The sequence below is a fragment of the Colletotrichum tamarilloi genome (genome assembly GCF_030869305.1).
Source record: "Colletotrichum tamarilloi strain Tom-12 chromosome Unknown Scaffold_177.1, whole genome shotgun sequence".
In the NCBI taxonomy this organism is placed as follows: domain Eukaryota; kingdom Fungi; phylum Ascomycota; class Sordariomycetes; order Glomerellales; family Glomerellaceae; genus Colletotrichum; species Colletotrichum tamarilloi.
The window spans coordinates 24,095-43,271 of NW_026849560.1; the positions used below are offsets into that span (position 1 = coordinate 24,095).

A 19,177-nucleotide genomic window follows, 5' to 3' on the forward strand; every position below is an offset into this window, starting at 1 on the left:
GGGGCCGTTGATATGGATGCCGCCGGCATCAGAGCAATTTCCCTGAATCGGATCGTTCTGGAATGTTCAGGACCCCGGAAACCCCTCATTTGAGCACGTACAAGATTTTGACAGCTGCAAATCGACAGGCATTGAGTCGTAGTAGACGGGGATAGATCGACGACCCTATATCGTCTACAAACCGCCTCAACCGCGCAAATTGCATCGAGTCGCTATGCATGCAAGGTATATGCGTACAGTGATGATCAGGAAGTATGCCTGGGAAGTTCCGCATTCGACTCGAGTCTTGGACATCTGATGCAACGCGAACGCGCGCTTTTGCTTGCGGACCCCGGAGGCTCTGTCGATGGCCACGTACATTCCAACGGTGCAGCATGATGCGGCAATCCCAGACCAGACCATAACAAAGTCCCAGACATGCAGACATATCTGGACCATGAAGTGATTCAGAGGTCTCGGGGACTGGTTCCCGGAACGAGGTCGAAACGTGGCATGGCGAGCAGAGTTTGGGCACCCGAGGAGAGAATTAAGCATCTTGGGATCTCTGGAGCTCGAGTCGAGCTTGAGTCCCTGACGCTGGAGTCAACCCAGACGCAGCCCAGGACGCGGTTGCCCCGGGGCTCCCTGGCTCGCCGTCACGAACAAAGCTCGCACATGTGGTCCATAACGGCGGGGGTGGTGCCTGCGGTTAGCTCCGCTCGGCGGTACTCAGTGGAGGATTTTGATGGAGCTTGGCATGAGCGGGCGGATGCCGGGCACGTCTCCAGGAGCCAGACAAATGGCTCCGTTCGCAGAGGGGCCGGAATAGCGCCGCAAATCATTTTGATCCAAAATAGCTGCAGGTCCCTGGCAAACTTGGGACTGAAGAAGCTCAGGTTCAGCTGAAGCCCCAAACTAGAGAAGGGTTACCAACAAGGGGGCAACACGGACTCGAACGTCTTGGACTGACGACTTATTTGTTCCCTCGTTTCTTCTGGCCATTTGCCTTATTTTGAGCCGTTGCCTTGCCGTTCCGTCGTGCAGCTCATCCGAAGTTGATTGGCCTCGAACCTTTTCCCCCGCACATCTCCAAGGTCATCCGTCGATTTGGTCCAAGGTCATCAACAGATCGATCTTTCTTCTCAACTTCTTCTTTCATCAGCTGACTCACAAGACCACCTCACACGACCTTTGCCTCAGCTCTACCACCTTACTATTACTCACCTTAGTGCATAGTATACCTACCTCAGTACGGATACAGAAACGGCAGCGAACCCTCCTTTTGCTCGTAGCCGCCCCTCACTCATCCTTTCCCCCCTTCTCTCTCTCTCCGCTTCTCATTCGCCTCGAACTGTCGTTTCTTTTTTCCCCGCATTTGCACAGGCAAGCCGCAAGCTGCACGCCGCACGCGCAACGAAAGACGAGACAGGAAGACAGACAGACACTGGACGTCCTGACAAGACTGGACAGAAACTGGACTGGGCAGGTCAGGACAAGACCGGCAGCCGATCCCGACGGTCTTCGAGCAGACATCGGACACGGAGTGAAAAACTTAAGCAGCAACCAACACCTTCATGCGCTAGCGACGATCAACAAGACAACCCCCCGACGCCATCCCACCAGCCAGCTACCGACACCTCGACTGATGAGGCGAGGACAGACGAGACGCTACCTCCGCTACGCTATTCGTACATACACTTCCTCCTCCGTACCCTACGTACCTCACCTCACAGCTAGGCCACACCTTACCGACCCTACCTTACCTTAGCTTCCTTCCCCTTCCCCTACCCTTGCCGGTGAGGGGCTGAGGCGGCCGAGAGTGGACTGGAACTGGCTTTTTGACCGGGGGGAGGCTGGGCTGCAGCACTGTCCGAGTCGAGGCTTGTTGCTCCACGACAGTTCTGCTTCTGGCACTGCACTGCTTTTTTGCTGGGCTGCGACAAATCATCACTCCACCGCGAAATCTCTCGCTCAAACTCTTTAACGGCCGTCACCCCTGTGACAAGAGTCCTGAGCCTGTCTCTGCCATCTCCCTTCTCTTGACTGTTCCCTTATTCTTATTGCGTCATGTTTTGAGTGATGGACGACACAGATTCCGCGAGAAATGCTGCGAGCAGAGCAGGCTCTGCAGAAGTGAAGGCCGAGTCACCAGGCGCGACCACTACCCCCGCCATTACCAAGAGCCAGCAGCAGCACCACCAGCAACAATCAGCGCCGCCAAAGAGGACCGTATGCGATCACTGTCGAAGGAGAAGTATGCTGTTCCACTTCTCTCACGTTACTATTATCGTCGTATCTCAATTTGCATCCCCTGCCGTCCGTCCGTCGCATTCATGAATTTTCGTGCGATTCTTCCTCTTCCCAGCAGTCTGCCGCCCGGGCAGTCCATCTGTCGGCTTCATGGTACCACCATCCCGCCTTAGCTACTGCCGCTGATGCTGCTGCTGCTGCTGCTGACGTTGCTTGCTGCACGTCATCACCATCTTCACATCCATCATCAAGAACTGTTCATTTCATGTCCGCAACTCACGTCTCTTGCCACGTCTTTCATTCTTCTCGTTTCTCATACGATGGAGCTCATGAGAACTAACTGGCAATAGGAATCCGTTGCGATGGCAAGTTCCCTTGTGAGCAATGCGTGCACGCTTCACTCACCTGCAAGCGCGAACATGTCCCTAAGAAAAGAGGACCGAAGCGTGGCCATGGACGGGTCATAAATGAGTTACGCGCCCGGGAGTCGTCCCAAGGAAAGCAGCAACCAAAAGTCCAGAAACCTTTCAATGCAGAAACTGCGCTCGAGAGTCCTACAGAGTATGTGCGGCGTCGATTATCAGCAGCTTGCCCGCCGCTGAACCTAGACAGCGTCGACATTGGGATGAGCGGTAGCGACCTCGGCGAAGCGACATCTCAACATTCGTCCAACGCGTCCGCAGCATCGACCCCTCCGAGCTTTTGGGCTGCCGTCACCTCGAACCCAGGACATACCAATGTACCGGAGCCCAGAGGCATCTTCTCGAGCGATGAACTACGACCGAGGACGAGGAGCTATTTCCACATGATCCCCCAGCTGGTCGAGCTGTACTACGAGCACATTTACCCCATCATGCCTCTCATCTACATGCCGACCGTCCGCGAAACGATCAACCGACCCATGACGCCGAGCGAGAAGAACCTGATTTACGCCCTTTGCGCCTTGACGTCGATGCACATGTCTGGTAAAAGCATCGGCGCGCCTGGACCCACGTCTTGGGAAGTCGTCGGTCGCTTCTTCCTCGACGAGACCATTTCGACGAGGCAGACGTACGACTTCCTCGAGGATTTGTCCCTGTCCGCCGTGATTTCGTCGTTTTACCTGAGCACATCCTTCTTTGAAATCAACCAATCGCGCAAATCGTGGTACTATCTCCGGGAAGCGTTGACCAACGCACAGGACCTAGGACTCCAGGACGATTCAACATACTACGGGCTGAGTCGCGAGGAAACGCTATGCCGACAGAGGGTCTTCTGGATTCTCTTCGTAACGGAAAGGTTAGTAACGACTGACCGCTGGGTCACGCCAACGTATATTGCGAGGCCGCATCCGAGATACTAACGCAACTTGTGCTACATAGGTCTTTTGCGATTCTTCGCAACAAGCCAATTACGTTCAAAAGAACACCGTCGCTACCAACAACACGGCAACCCTACGAAGGCCCCGATATCCATGCCGGTTTTCTGCAGCTTGTTTCATCCTACACTCCTCTGGACGAATCGTTCGTGACGGCTTGGAATGAGGGGTCTGATCCCCGCGTCAGCGCAACAACGTTTTTGGCTTTGCAAAACCTTCTCTCCCTCCCTCCTGCATTCCTTCGCCCACATGGGCGATCATCACCACCAACCCAGCCTCATGGGCAGCTAATGGGTTCCTATGGTTCAACGTCAGCCTCTAGAGATGCTGGGGCACCAGAGCCGACAGACATTCAAAAAGCCGATTTGCTCATCACACAACAATGGCTTCGACTGATCGTGTGGCAGTCGTCGATGAGGCAAGGCCTTCTGAGCTGGACCAACCCGGCCGACTCAGGAGGTGGGGTATCTTCGGGCAGCGGTGTCGGCGGTGGGAACAGCATGTGTTTTTCGTTCCCTCTGACAGTTGCACGTGATACGGCCTCGATCTTATCAAGCTTGCCTAGTAAAGCTGTCGAGGTTCACGGAATGGGTATCATGGAGAAGATCTTCGAAATCGGAACCTGGTGCGTTAACGTATTGGGGGCATGCGAAAGTGTTGGCTTCTCAACCGCCATGGACTTTACGTCAGGCGATATGGGTGTTCTGGGCAGCGGTCGAAAGGGGGCGAGTCTAGACCCTATCGAGTTCTTTGTGCGTACACTGAGTGCGAGCGACAACTCCCGAAAACAGTTCGCAGAGAAGCTGCTCACCGCTGCCGGCGAGAACCCAGGAAGTATGAGAACACAACTCAGCCCCGCCATGTCTGGAATGAGTTCAGCCGCCGCGGCGATGATTGCCGCAGGTCAGGCGCACCACATGATGGAGCAAGGCTGGGGACAAGTTGGACAACAAAGAGGGAGCGTTGTGGGCGAAGTCTTTGACGACAACGAAGAGAGCAATGGCAACAACCAGCAGCAGCAGCAGCAGCAGCAGCAGCAGCAGCAACAACAACAACAACAACGGCTCGACCTCGGAAGCAACTCAATGCACCATCCTTCTACCATACCAAGTATGGGGTTGGGAATCGACCTTGGGTCCGATCGCTTGACGGGTGGTATGGGTGGAGTCGACATGGACGCAAGCAGTGTCGATCTCATGAGCCCATTAGGCCTGACTCGAAGCAACACCTCCGATATGGCAGCGATGGGCATGCCAGTATATGATACAGCCTGGAGCCCTAGCAGCGGTGGAACGGGGCCGCGCGAATACCCAGAACATAATGCTGGACCTTACACCAATCAACGTGAAGGGGCCCAAGGCTATCCCGATATGGGGAACGGGATAATGATGCATGATCGGATGGCAACCGGTACCGGCGGTCCCGTGGGAGGCTCCGTTGGTGGGGAGAATCCTGGTATGGACCCGCGGCAGCAGCAGCAACATCAAGGGGATAATGGCGGTTATGACGGACGGAGACCGGAGGACAAGAACGGTGGATACCCAAATGGTGGCAGGGTCGGTCTATGGCTAGGGACATGAAAACTTGTCACCACGTTGTTTGATCTTGACGCTGGACGGACAGGTGGATGCTCTGGGCCAGAGTAGGTCGGTTGTACTCATACTTCAACACTATTGGATAGGAAAAGGGAATAGGATTGGGCGGGCGTGAACTGGGAGCATCTGCACAAACGGAACTAGGAGTTTTACGTCGGCCACGGTTTATTGTCTACCAGCGGTTCTGGCGATACAGGTGTTCAAAGCTACCGTTTGCACGCTGGATGGCGTGTCGTAGCTTACCTGGGTGTTTAGTGACCCTGTTGGGTGGGTTCGGACTCGGCGGCATTCTACGCGTACATGTATATACCTCTGGTGGTGACATTGGATGAAATGTCTCCCCAATACACCTACTGTAATTGTGCTCACTCTCTTCTTAACTAGTTGACCTGCGTGCGCCTCTCCGGGCAGTCCCACATCCCGCTGTCAAAAGTAGGATGTCTCCGCGAGTGTGGAGAAGTGCCGGCCGACGTGGGCCCCGGGTATTCGGCAGCAGATTGAAGGGGTAAGCGGCAGGCTGCGGGCAAAGGTAACAGGGCTCGCTCAGGCTCGGTTGCAGAAGACTTGCAAGCAGTGTTACGGCGCAGTCTCTTGAGCCTGGACTGTTTTGTTGTTCTCGAAGGATGCGAAACCTTGTCGAGATCTCCCCCCCAAGCATGAAATACGGATAGATAAGCTTTTTTTTATTGCGCTCCTCACGAGGGCAATAATTGCCGATCTGACCCCAATTGCTCAGTTTCGGCGGGCTTTGCTGTATTTGAAAGAGAGGACGGGAAATGCTGGTTACAACCTTCACACAGTAGTGTAATGTCCATCCTCCTTCTCCCCAGCGCCTTACCTGTCACGCCTGTGCGCATGCAGCATCGTTGAAAAGCTTGGGCACGCACGTCACTTGCCTAACGGGGTAATAAGATTGCCCACATTGCAAGTTTCTGAAGACGCGGGGGAGCAAGGGTATTCTGGATTCGAATTGTCTTGAATCACATTGATTTGTTTTGATTTGATGATGGCAACGTCGGCGGCAGATTTGGCTTCGATGCCACTGCAGCATAACGTCTGCGTCGCGACGGCGCGGTTGCGGCTGCGGCCCGTGGAGGCGGGTGATTTGCGTGCGATTCATCGGATGAGGTTGGATTCTGAGGTTATGCGGTACATGTATGGCATAACATATTCTTTTTCTTCTTCTTTTTTTTTCTCTTTTTTTTCGTTTTCGATATATCACCATCTCATCTCATCTCATCTCACCCCATCCCATCCAAATTCCCAGATTTAAGCTTTTTCTTTCGGGTCATTTCTGTGGCTTCTATATGGCTTCTAGATCGTTTGATCTGACCCAAGATTAGGTCTGATCTGATCTGATGTTAATGCACTGATACCTGATATAGGCCTGGCGTCGAGACCGTGGTTGTGGCGGAGGAGAGTCGACGGAGTATCGAGAGGGTGCGACTCATGATGAAGGAAGGGGGGTTCTCATTTGCTGTCATGCAAAGAAATTACCCGACAGATGAACAAACTAATAAAACCGATAACGACACCGAAGCGAACGAGGTAACGGCGGAGGCAGCCGTGATTGGGTTCATCGGCATCACGAGCCCGCCGCAGATATTCTACATTTTCCAACGAGCGTCTTGGGGGATGGGGTACGCCACTGAGGCGCTGCGGGCGTTTTTAGGAGCGTATTGGGCTCGACGAAGAGGTCCCGACGGGACGGACTGCGGGCCCGACGGCGGACGGAGATTATCCTCGAGGCCGGAGGGCGGCAGTGAGGTAGGAGGAGGAAGATGGCATGAACAAGAGGAAGGGCGATTTAGGAACGTGCTGGAGGCGCATGTCCATGATGGAAACGTGGGCAGTGAAACGGTGTTGCGGAGGTGCGGGTTTGAGTTTGCGTGGGAGACGGTCACGTCTGCGCATGGACGGGACGATGTTAGGTGTGTGGTGTATCGAATAGAGCGGCCGGAATGAGAGTCTGGTCAGTCACTCGTGTAAGATGTCGTCACGTAAGGAGGTCACTTGAGGAAACGATGGTTAGGATCAAATGTGTTGGTTGTAGGACGAGAGCGTCTCTGGGGCTCTCTCACTCTCTTTCTTTCTTTTGTCTTTATGTTTTTGTCGTGTCCAGGCGTCATGTATGCCTAGTAAACTTTTCCTCCTGACTTTCTAATACCGAAAACCCATCGTCTATACCGAAAAAAACGCCGGCCACCAATGCCTCCAGATGTATGTGTATCCCAGGTATACGAATCCCCGTATTTCCCCGTCGTAGACAGTTGTATGAGGGTATCAAAAGTGATGTAGTGCTGCTGTAAACAAGCTCAAAACATACCTCCCCGAAAAAGAAGACTGAGAAGTCAAGACAGAGGACTGTGAACATGTGATGATCTAGAAACGTCCACCACGTCTTCCACCGCCGCGGCCACCACCACCGCCTCCACCACCACCTCCACGGCCGCCAGAGCCAGCGGGACGGCCTTCGCCACCACCGCCGCCGCCGCCGCGGTGTCCGTGACGGCTCTTGGGCGCGTCAGGAATAACAACCAGGCCTCTGGTTCCACGGAGACCCATCTTGCCAATGGTGCTCTTCTGGATCGCGGGCGTCTCGGGGCAGGCAAGCGCGTCACGGGCAAAAGTGTTGCCCTCAGCAACGAGCTGATCCTTGTCCCACTTGAGAGGCTTCATCCAGTTCTTGTAGTAGCCAAGCCAAGCCTGGTAGATCTTGGCCTTTTGCGCCTCGTCGATGCGCTGCTCTGCAATATCGTACACTGCCTCGGCGGACGAGAGGTCGGCGGGACGGGGTTGGAAAGTGATCTCCTTGAGGGTCCATTGCGGAAAGAACCCCTCGACCTCGGCAACAATGAAGATGCCCCGGCCCTCTGCACCCGCGCGGGCGGTACGGCCGAGACGGTGAATGTAGGACTCCTTATCGGCGGGAATGCCGACTTGGAACACGGATGTGACTCCGGGGAAATCCATGCCGCGGGCAATAACGTCTGTGGCAACGAGAATGCCTGACTTGGAGTCGCGGTAGTCGTTGGTGGTCTTTGTACGCTTGCTCTGTGAGATACGCGAGTGCAGAACGGCGGTGGGCGGCATGCCGGGCACGTTGCTGAGGACGTCGCCGTAGAAGTCGGCAAGCGCGGCCGTTGGGGCGAAGATGATGGCCTTGAAAGTCTCGGGGCCGACGTGCGCAGCCTCCTCGCGGATAGCACCGACCATGGCCGGCGCAACGGCAGCGAAGTTGGGCACTTTAATGAGGTGCTGGGGCACGCGCTCGTGAGTGTTTGCCTCGCCAGCCGGGATGGTCGAAATGAACTTGTAGCCCTGGGAGAGGACGAGGCCAGCAACCTGCTCGACGTGGGAGGCAATGGTGGCGGAGAAGAGCATGCCCTGGCGGTTGGTCTTTGTCTTATCGGGAAGAGCGCGGACAATGTCCTTGAGGGCGGGCATGAAACCCATATCGAGGAGGCGGTCGGCTTCGTCGAGGACGAGAGTGTCGAGGTGGCGGAAGGCGTCCTTGATGTACTCGTTGGACATGTGATCGATGAGACGACCGGGGGTGGCGATGAGGATATCACAGCCGTTGAGAATCTGCTTCTCCTCGCGGTCCTTGTTGGTGCCACCGATGGCGATGCATACGCGGTACTGCTTGAGGCGCTGGAGGAGGGCCTCGGCCTCCTTGGCGATCTGCATGGCAAGCTCGCGGGTCGGGGAGATGACGAGCAGAGAGATTCCGGCGCCGCGGCCGCGGTTGTTCGTGATGAGGGTCTGAATGGCGGGGAGGAGGAAGGCGATCGTCTTGCCCGTGCCGGTCTTCGCCTGGACGAGGCAATCGCCGCGCTTCGGAGGGAGGAGCTCGCCCAGGGTAGCGGCCTGAACGGGCATCATGTGGTTGAACTTGAGATCTTGGGTGATGGCCTGAACCAGAGACTGGTCAACGCCGACCATATCGGCGAATCTCGGTGTATCTTGGGGGACAGGCTCGGTGAGAGGCGGCGCCGTTGCTTGGGCGGCTGCTGTTGCTGATGCTACCGGGGCCGACGCGGGCTGGCCCGATCTGGGAGACTCGTTGTACGGCGCATCGCGGCGGTCGCGTCGGGGACCGCGCTTCTGGTTCGAGCCTCTTCCTCTGCGATCCATGATGTCGTACTTTGGGGAGCTCTTTGATTTCTGTCCTCGAACGGCGAAGATTCGTAGGTGCCGTGGTGAAGAGGGAGTGATGTTGATTGGAAAATTTCCTGGAACAAGCAGGGACCTGACGAAACCGCGCTCAGCTAAGCCTAGCGTATCTCTGATAAGCAATTGCAGAAAAAGCGATAAGAATTTAGGGGTCCTGCGCATTTGCTCACACCGCTCGGCCCGCTCTGCCCCTCCCCCGCTTAGATCGAGTTCTTTGCCTTACCTAAGCATCTATCTTCTCCTGCTCCCTCACCGTTCATCAGGGAATACACAGGCGATTTGCATCGCGATGACTGACCACCATGAGGAACCAGGACATTGGGCTCCTTCACGCCAGTCTTTACTTAATTCACGTTTCTAACGCAGATACTTGATAAGAGAGGGACAGCAAGGGCATAGGGCTATGTTTGTTGACAGCCTGACGTTGCCCCTGGCTTCACCCGGACTGGGTTGATGTCGTGGTCAGGTCTGAACCATAAGATGGAACCAGAGTACGGGATATATCCTGTCGTGAGATTTCATCAATGGTTTGATCCTAGTGGCGACTTATTGAGCTAGCATCATATCCAAGCCATCCGTACGTGGGCTCTATCAAGTGGCCAAAGTCAGACGTTGGGGCTTTTTTGTGTACTATACGTGGGCATGCTGGAGGCAGGGCAATTTATTTAAAGACATGTTGAACAAGCAATTAGTTTGGCAACGCCGCACGAATGCCGTTCAGCTCGAGCCACATATGCATGCCGGATTTCGCTACCCCTTTGGTGTGAGATGCACAGCCCATTAAGAGCCTGGCCTCAACCATCGTCCTATAAGCATGGCAAGCAGTAAGGTATGGCATGCCTACGTAAACAGCATAATTGGCTTCTTACTGGCTCGAGAGAATACAGTGATCTTACTCGTGAGCTAAGGTGGCGTTCTAGGTCACACAATCTGTCATACCACGGCACAATACAAATCTATGCCTAACGAGTTAGCCGCGGCCTATCACTTGGCAAGGCGAACGAGGGACCAATAGGCTCAGGCGACTACACACTCATAAGCCCGACACCTCCCCTTCTACGTCTGCTCTGAAAGTGTTCCTGCTTTTGCTGCCTGGAAGCGATAGCCTCGGGAACTAGATTCGCATCTTACATTTACCTCCAATCTGCGGATGAGGGCAGCACTCTTTCTCCTAGTCCATGTATACTACATTATCGAAAAAATTGAGTTGGAAGCCGAGACCAAACGATGCGTCAACTGAAAAAGACCCAAAGCAGACACTCACACAAAGATTTTCCTTCAAAAGCCAGAGAAGACAGTCATCATTCAAGTCGCTATCACAACAACCAAAGGAATGGGTTGTAGATCAGGTCCCAGCGTACAACCTGAGAGAGTCCGAGCTACGGCAATGGCTTATGAATCGTTTCAGAGGAGAAGGAGCTGAAGCAAGGTTAAGTCAAGAATTGGTTCGTTTTGCTGGATGATTCCACGATCGAACATCAAGAATGTGTTTTGCTAACGAAGAACCAAAGCCTTTACATTCGGACTCATACATTTTCCGTATCCCCAAAAGGCTGTCAGAGGTAAGTGTAGATTCTGGTGTCTTTAAGTCTCCAACGGAAATTAGAATAAGCTATCCAGAGCATGCAACTGATTATCCTATTTTGCAGAAGGACAAACAAGATATTGATGCACTGAGACAAACGGACGAGTGCGACCGAGCAAGACAGGAGACGAGAGAGAGGTACACCCCTGACCCAGAGTCATAGCAGATAATGGTGGGAGGGCTCTCAGAGAGAATGCATGCCAGTGGGCACAACAAAATATCGCTGGGTGTAGGAGATGGTGTGAGGGTATGCAGAACCACACATAGATCCTAAGCTCTGATTGGTATACAGTACATAATATTGAATATGTGCATGTATGTGGCTTCGTGATTTACTCCGCTTGGTGAGCCCGGCGTGGGCGGTGTGAGCAGGACTGCATTTTCTGAGAGCCTGCTTCTTGTGGAACAGGCCGGAACAGAGGTCGAAAGATGCACGTGGGTAGGTGATCCACGCAACTGTCCCTCAAAAGCACTGCCCGCCGGACAGACTCATTAGGTCACTAGCTCGGTTCATATTTGCCAGAAATTTCAACCTTTCTCTCAGTCAATTGTTTCCTGTGCAATTCGGGGATGTTCTACAGGCACCCCACTCATCTGAGTACTCCTTTCGAGTAAAAACATCACGCTTTGGATCTGATCACGCACAATTCATGTTACGGGAGAATGGCGACCTCAAATGCGCTTCCCCATGAGTTTGAGCAGTCATATCTGGAACTGACTGCATTCCCCCGCAACCATATCGAGGCCAAATCGTACGGAGATGCCATCTTGAAGGGTTATCATGAGAGACTGTCAGATGGCGAAAGGCTCATGTTCATGCAAGACGAGGACAAAATAAAAGTACCGATACGCGACATCTCAGCCGACGGAAGTGTTACCAAAGTCAACGTTCTTAATGATGATCAGCTGAAAGACCTTCTTGGTCATGTTCCGCAAGACCCAATGCAAAACCTGGTTGATGGCTCAAATAGCCCTCTGGCCCAGGTATCGATTCGTGTTCAAAAAGATGCAAAGTGCCGTTTCGTGTGGGTCCCCTTCAAACTTTCAATACTCCTATCCTTGTTCCCCTTTTTACTTATGGTAGGTAGGCACGTATAACTAATCATGGATGTCTACTTCAGATTCCTCATCACAAAAAGCGCGGTAGCGCCCCTAGAGCTATCAGGGACAATGCTATGGCGTTTGCTAACGCACTACCAAGTCATGCCCCAGTTCCTGGACTTCATATGTCTATATGGGTCATCAGACACTGAGGATAATGGTCTGCGATTCAGCGGCTTCAAAAGCGCGAAGGTGCTCAAAAACCCAACGCCAGCAATGTGTATTCCACAAATGGATCGGAGTGGCAGAGCCTTCCAGCTATGCTACAACCTCAAGGTAACTAGGTGGGGAGAAGTGGATAATACCATGAGTTGGACTATCGAGCAGTATGCCATATATCATCGCTTCGACGTCGGTACCGGCGTTCAAGTCTGGATGATTGGTGACCCCCATGCTGAGATAAAGGAGCGTGTAGGTGAGATGTTTCGCGAAAGGGGCGCGCACCAGTCGAAGTTTGACACCATCGACCACGCCTTAGGATCTTCCCTTGAGACGCACTTGGCACTTGCAGCATGGGTCACGTCTCAATGGAAGCGTGCCGTACTTGATCTTGGCAAGATCATAAATGATCTGGTAAAACGCTACACAGTATTCCTCACCTGGGTCACGCAAAGACATCTAACTCTAAGGTATAGAACCTGGAAATTGCCTATATCGAAGCCACTTTTGACCGGGAAAACCAGAGTTCGGCCACTTTAGGGGAGGTGCAAAAGTGGGAGGACAAAACCAATGAAACCGCAATAATAATGGCGTTCAACGTCAACGTCTTGAAGCTGTTTAGAGAATTCTATAAAGGGCTCGTTCACGATGAAGACTTTCCCAATAGAGAGAGGTGGGCCTGCCAACAAGAGGTTCATAAGTTTGCATCCCAAGTCGATGAGGTCATTGATGAGGCCGAGATGCTTGCCTCGATGGCGACAGGGCTGGCGAAAGTCGTAGCTCGCAAGAAAGCATCGGCAAGTGATCCAAATACGAGATCAACTTACTGTTACGAGTCATCCTAACAGCCTTCACTCTGCAGTTCATCCAATTCCTTCAGGGACAAACTGCCGCTGTTGCGTACGAATTGAACATCAAAATGTTTGAGCAAGCGAATCAAAGCGCTACCGAGGCAATCGCAATGCGGATAATCACCGTCGTTACTTTGATATATCTTCCTGCAACTTTCTCCAGTGTAAGTTCGTTGACCTCTGGGACCTGATCATCATCTGGCCAGGTCTGACGTCGTGCCTCAAATCGCTGACCTAATGTAACACTATAAAGACATTCTTTAGCACGGATATTGTCAAATATCAAGATGGCGAAAGCTTTTCCTGGCTTGCTCTGACTAGGTTCATGCAAGTTACCGTTCCCCTCATGTTTCTGACATTCCTCATCGCTGGAGGCTGGTTTTGGGTCGAGTCGAAAAAGAGATCTTCCCCAACTCGAAGTTGGGAGAAGCGAGACAGCACGGATGAATAGCTAGGCTCTTTTTCGATTCTATCAAGGTGTCTTCCTGTCGTTAAAGAAGTTCTACAAGACCATGATCACCAAGGCGTCGTATCATATTCGGGCAATTTGGTTCAGCGGGGGTGTAAATGGTGAGCTGCTCTTGTTCCGCAGGTTGACTGTAGGGTATCCCATCAGACGCAATGCCTTTACACATAGACAGCAGCTCAATAGTACGTGCATGAACATCTCGATTATCTAGTACACCACAAAGAGAAGTAAGAGGAAGGGCTTGAGGGAGGAAGCTCACAACCTGCCTAGTGCAAGCAAGAGCCAGAGCGAACAGCTGAGGCATTCGTGACCAAGGCGATACTACTGTCAAATTGCTAGGACTCAAGTATAGAAGAAAGTGGACCGCAAGTCACATATTATTACGTTGTCTTCGGGTTAGAGGATGTTAAGCACAGCCAGTGGAATAAAGCCCACTTCAGTCAATGGTGTCTGACTCGCTCAGTATAACCTTGATTGGCAATTATCTATGACTGCCAGAAGAAGCGTCTGGATATGGCGAAGAGGACAAATAGAAGAGCATAAAAGCTTAGAAGAAATACCTGGATATCTGACGGAATGGTCAAATTTTTCCGCGCTCGTCGATTGAAAACAAGTACCATTGACTGGGGGTGGAAAGTCGGAGACGGGATGGTTATCGCCTCCCGATGTGCCTGGACCTTGATTACGGTACCTAGGTAGTGGCCCGGAAGGACTGTGCTGATAAGGGGCGTTCTTTACTAATAACTGCCGGAACGCCCCCCTCCCCAACAGGACTCGGAACCATTCCTTTACATCATCACCACAGCACACACCCACCGATTCCGACTGACCTCATCTGTTCCGCGGGCCTATGACCGCGCCCCCAGTTGCAACACTGTAAGCGAAGAGTGCAACATGGGCCTGGACGCGGACGCAGCAGAGGCCGTGACGCCGCCGTCGACGGCCGCGGGATCCGCATCGGTACAGAAGCGTCCTGCCCCTGCGTCTGCATCTGCCGAGGTGCAGCGGTCCAAGAGGGCCAAGTACACCCCCGTCGCCTGGTAAGGAAAGACATCCAATCCACACCGTCGGTGAGGTGACCATCGCGTCGGAAAGACATGTCGCTGACAGAGTTTGACCGGGAAAAAGCAACGAGTGCAAGAAGCGGAAGCTCAAGTGTATTAAGGAAGATCACCAGGCCGTGTGCCGGCGATGTCTCTCCAATGGCGCCGAGTGTATCTTCATTCCTGGCCCGCAGCAGACGCCGCTGAGAGATCGCGAGGCCACCAACGAGAGAGATGAATCCATCAACCCGTATGAAGCACTCCCATGTTCCGATCACCGATCCAGTAGACTAATGGTCGTGACAGCTCACAATACAAGAACCTGAGCGACGAGGTGGCAACTCTGCGAGAGCAGGTCGCCAGCCTAACCTCGTCCCTCCGAGAGCTCACCGGAAAGATCACACAGATCAACACCCGGTCGCCCGCCGCCCTTGGCGGTCCGCAACATCCAAGTCCTCTGTACACGAGCGAATCCAACCGGAGGCCAAGCGAACCGAGAGAACCGCAGTTCGTCGGCCCTACCAGGTCAGCCTTTAGCCTTCGCATCGCGGAGTCCTCGCTCTCCCGCGTGCACATCCAGACGCGCGATGCGTCGCCAACGAGCAGATCCGCATCGCCGGCCGCCTCTGCGAGGGCGGTTTCCGAAACCTCAGACCACCCAGCCTCGCATTCGGCATCGCAAAAGGACGTGGATTGTCTTTTGACATTCGAGGCTGACGAGGTTTTTCGGCTCCTTGACGTCTATCAGGATGACGTTGAGTCTGTGTACCCATTCACCAATATGAACGATGTCTCTGCCAACTTGCCGCATATCCTCGACTTTGTGAGAGCCCAGCAGAACCCGACGGCGGGCGCAGACTCGATCTCTGCCGGGGATCGACCAAAAATTGAGCTCAAGGATGTCCAGATTGTCAAAGTAGCGATTGCTACCTCTATAGTGATGGAGGCTCAAGGCCAGAATGCCATAAGTACGAAGCTGGTAGATGCGGTGGAGCCGATCGTGTGTCGTGTGTCTGGCGAAGCCTTTATCGACCTGAAAGAGCTCCAGATCATGACTATGCTAGTGAGTTCTGCGTCTCCTGCGACCTGGTTCAAGTGGCCACCGGGACCTTCAATCCTTTGCTGACTCAACATCAGAGTATCTACTGGTTCCACTGCGGCGAGGAGTTACTGGCATGGAGATCGATCGGCATCTCTGGGCGGGAAGTATTGGAAATCGGTCTTCATCGTCGCGCGATCCTCCTCGAGAACTTCAAGGATCCCAAAGAGAGGGACCTAGCTCTGCGATGCTTCTGGTGTGTCTACGTACTAGATCGCCGATGGAGCTTCGGCACGAGTCTGTCTTTTGGGCTCATCGATCGTGACATCGATCCTGAGTTACCAGAGCCGGTAAGTTCCCCCATTTATTGATCAATCTTTCTTGCAGACAAAGGTACTGATTATGGTTGATTAAGGGGGACGAGTATCCTTACCTGAGGTGTATGGTTGCCTATGGCAGGCTTTGTTCGAAAGTCTGGGAGGCGCTGCCGCCCTTCGAGTCACCATCACAATTCATTCCCAAGGATACGGTGGCGTTCCTCGACTTCATGACACTGAACTGGCTCAATTCGATACCGGAAGATTTGCAGCTTCGGCACCCAAGGCTAGGCCTTGCTCCCAGGATTCAGCCCCGCAGCGTGCATCGCCTCCGCACTCTGCTCTACCTGAGAGGGAACCACATGCGCACGCTCATCCACCGCCACCACGTTCTGAGCACCGCCAGTATCAAAGCAGACATGCAGAGCGCGAAGCTCGTCACCGAGATTGCTCTTGACACGATACAAGTACTTGTCCACTTGAACGAGACGAGCGACATCTATGCGCGGCAGCAGCACGCTTTCAACTACTTCTTGATGAGCGCCTTGGCGGTGATCCTCCTGGCTGTGTGTCACGCGCCGGGTGTCTTTACTGAACCTTGCAAGGAGAAGTTTTTGAAAGCTGTACAGCTGGTGAAGGGGTTCTCTCGCCACGGGCATGCCAGTCGGAGGCTGTGGAAGACGATTCGAGGGCTCATGCCGAGCATCAAGTCGTTGGGCCTGCGTAGCGACCCTGATAAGGGCGACGTACCCCAGCTAGTCGACAATGGGGAGACAGATCCGAATGAGGCCCATGTCGACGGATCGGAGCAGACTGTCGGTCAAAGCGAGCGCGATGGAAGGAGGACGGAAGCCACGTGGGATGCATACGAGGCTGGCCCGCCGACAGCAAGCTCTATGCCGGACATGTTCAACATGGGCAATGACCTCATGAACCTCTTCGACGCTTTCGGGCAAGCGAATTCTGGGCACCCGGCGCCTTCAGACTTTCCTGTCGGCTTCTTTGGAGGGAATGATCAGGGGATGTCACTTGGAGATCCGGAAGAGATCTCACGGAGGTTTCAGGGACTAATTTGATACACAATCATGAGAGACCGAAGGTTCCATCGATTTCCGTCTTTTCAAATTCCAACTATTCCTTCTCGCATATTTCTAAACTACAACTTCCGTGTGAACGGAGACGCCAGTCACAACGTTATCAACAGCGGGTACCTCGAACTTCTTCCGCCCAAATGAGATGTAGTAGACCACGCCAAAGGCCAGCCACCCAGCCATTACAACAATCGAATAATTCATGTTCTGCGGGGTAACGGGCATCGCCGAGGGGAAGGTGCTGAAGATGATCACCACAGTCATCCAGATCAAACTGATGACATTCAAGATGGGGCCCAAGACGGGACCAAGCTTGAAGGGGCCGAAGTCGGAACGGCTCAAGTTCTTCCTGCCGTGCACCAGCATGTACACGATGGGGATGATGTAGCTAAGGTACATCCCGATGATAGCCATGGACAGAATAGCGTTGAACGCGGTTGTGTTGCCGAGGTAGATGAATCCAAGCAACATCTGGAGAACCGTGACGAGAACGACGGAGTGGACGGGGATCTGCTGGCGCTTATTGACCTTGCTGAGGTAATGATCATACGGCGTGGCCTTGTCTCGGGCGAAAGCCCACAGCGTTCGCGAGGTGGACGTGATGCCGGCGACGGTGGCGGCAATGGCGGTGAGGATGATCATGAGGGACATGAAGGTCGCGCCGCCGTAGGACTTTGTCACGTCCATAAATATTTGCATAAAGGGGAACCCTGTCGGGGTTGAGAGGAGGGCTTCGAGGGGACCGGTGCAGAAGAGGAGGACGGTGCCGTAGACGAGGCCCATGATGCCGTTGACGACGACGCTGCCGACCATGGCGATTGGGACGTTGCGGCTGGCGTTGGGCATTTCCTCGGCCAAGTGGCAGGCGGCGTCGTAACTGTGTAGATGTGTTAGCGCTTGTAGAGCGGTATGAGGAGGTGGTGAACGTACCCGAGGAAGGGATAGACGGCGCTGATGAGTCCGACGAGCCATGAGACGCCATCACTCTCCCAACCACTGGAGTTGACGAATTCAGTGAAGACGAACGAGGCCGAGTTCTTGGGTGCCATGACGCCTAGCACTATCAAGATGGAGAGGAAACCGACGACGTGGAGGACACCTGGAGTTGTTAGTGGTGGTCTTTGTTTTCGAAGCCAAGAGTATCTAATTGCTTACCGGACAAAAGATTGGCGGTGGGGAGAAGTCTGTGACCCCAGATATTCATAGCCATTCCATATATCAAGATCGCCCAGTAGAACAGCATTCCCTGCCATCTTTGTGGGAGATATGAATCATCGTTGAGGATGATGAGGGCCTGGGTCTGGAGACCGGCTGCGAAGGCGGCCGAGGAGGTCAGAACAACCTGGCCACCCACGGAAATCCATCCGGTTGTAAATGCTGCCGCGGATCGAGTCGATGGTGGGCATAATGCGGCGACCCAATGGTATTGACCTTTAAAAGGAAACGAATTAGTTTCTAGCTTCATGCAATTGCACTTCATCGTCTTGTTGAGTTGAGACTCAAACCGAGCATCTTCGTAACAAAGACTCTTCAGCATTCAATGGGAAACTTTACCTCCAGCAGTCGGATAAATTGAAGCGATTTCTCCGAGCGATGAGGCGATGCAAATGGTGCAAATTGTGGAGATGATGCTTTTCACGATGTTAGTCTCGTATAACAAAAGTTGCCATGAACCCCAGCTTCGATGTCAACTTACAGGTTGTAGAACAGACAAGGTGCGCCCCCGCTAACCAAAGCTGGCGCAACAACTGTTGACAATGCCTCCCATGTTGCCATGAGACAGAGACACAGAGCTCCCAACGCCGGCAACGAGAATTGTCTCTTCAACTCCTGCGCATGCCCGAGTTGGGCGAGGCGCAGGTCGTCGCCATTGACAACGTCGGTTTGTGACTGGGAATCGATTCTTCCCAGAGCCGCGGCGGTATCTTTCTTCATGTCGTTGTCCATGATTAACAAAAACTGTGAAGTAATTTACTATGTCGTCGTACGATCCTACTGAGTCGACCCCTGTGTATCGGGCGATTCTCGAGTTATGTACGCCATGGCTATTACATACAAAGACGGTCCCGTTTTCTCTTTGATCTTATCACCGAAAGGGTTGTCAGATCTTTCAACCAAAAACATGCCTCGAAACCTGGCTGCAGTGCCGCGAGTTCCCCCAAAAT

The 19,177-nt window shown here is 53.4% G+C and overlaps 5 protein-coding genes across 5 annotated transcripts; 3 read left to right on the top strand and 2 right to left on the bottom strand.

Annotated features, from left to right (window-relative positions):
* Positions 1-417: 417 nt before the first annotated feature.
* Positions 418-7,146, top strand: CTAM01_15770 (fungal specific transcription factor domain-containing protein; the record flags this gene model as incomplete). The annotated part of the gene is made up of 8 exons (XM_060531764.1): positions 418-786; positions 1,363-1,696; positions 2,072-2,233; positions 2,580-3,507; positions 3,591-5,142; positions 5,618-5,686; positions 6,230-6,330; positions 6,567-7,146. The coding sequence occupies 8 exons, from the start codon at positions 418-420 to the stop codon at positions 7,144-7,146; spliced, it is 4,095 nt and encodes a 1,364-aa protein (XP_060373654.1).
* A 417-nt stretch (positions 7,147-7,563) lies between these two features.
* On the bottom strand, positions 7,564-9,318 carry CTAM01_15771 (DEAD/DEAH box helicase; the record flags this gene model as incomplete). Its single annotated transcript, XM_060531765.1, has 1 exon — positions 7,564-9,318. The coding sequence occupies one exon, from the start codon at positions 9,316-9,318 to the stop codon at positions 7,564-7,566; it is 1,755 nt and encodes a 584-aa protein (XP_060373655.1).
* A 2,728-nt stretch (positions 9,319-12,046) lies between these two features.
* CTAM01_15772 (uncharacterized protein) lies at positions 12,047-13,504 on the top strand (the record flags this gene model as incomplete). Its single annotated transcript, XM_060531766.1, has 4 exons — positions 12,047-12,616; positions 12,679-12,978; positions 13,065-13,217; positions 13,307-13,504. The coding sequence occupies 4 exons, from the start codon at positions 12,047-12,049 to the stop codon at positions 13,502-13,504; spliced, it is 1,221 nt and encodes a 406-aa protein (XP_060373656.1).
* Positions 13,505-14,416: 912 nt separating this feature from the next.
* On the top strand, positions 14,417-16,997 carry CTAM01_15773 (fungal specific transcription factor domain-containing protein; the record flags this gene model as incomplete). Its single annotated transcript, XM_060531767.1, has 5 exons — positions 14,417-14,562; positions 14,651-14,815; positions 14,872-15,628; positions 15,703-15,954; positions 16,020-16,997. The coding sequence occupies 5 exons, from the start codon at positions 14,417-14,419 to the stop codon at positions 16,995-16,997; spliced, it is 2,298 nt and encodes a 765-aa protein (XP_060373657.1).
* Positions 16,998-17,072: 75 nt separating this feature from the next.
* On the bottom strand, positions 17,073-18,959 carry CTAM01_15774 (amino acid permease; the record flags this gene model as incomplete). Its single annotated transcript, XM_060531768.1, has 5 exons — positions 17,073-17,889; positions 17,943-18,111; positions 18,168-18,443; positions 18,567-18,643; positions 18,709-18,959. 5 exons carry the CDS (start codon positions 18,957-18,959, stop codon positions 17,073-17,075), a joined length of 1,590 nt encoding a protein of 529 aa, XP_060373658.1.
* Positions 18,960-19,177: the final 218 nt, after the last annotated feature.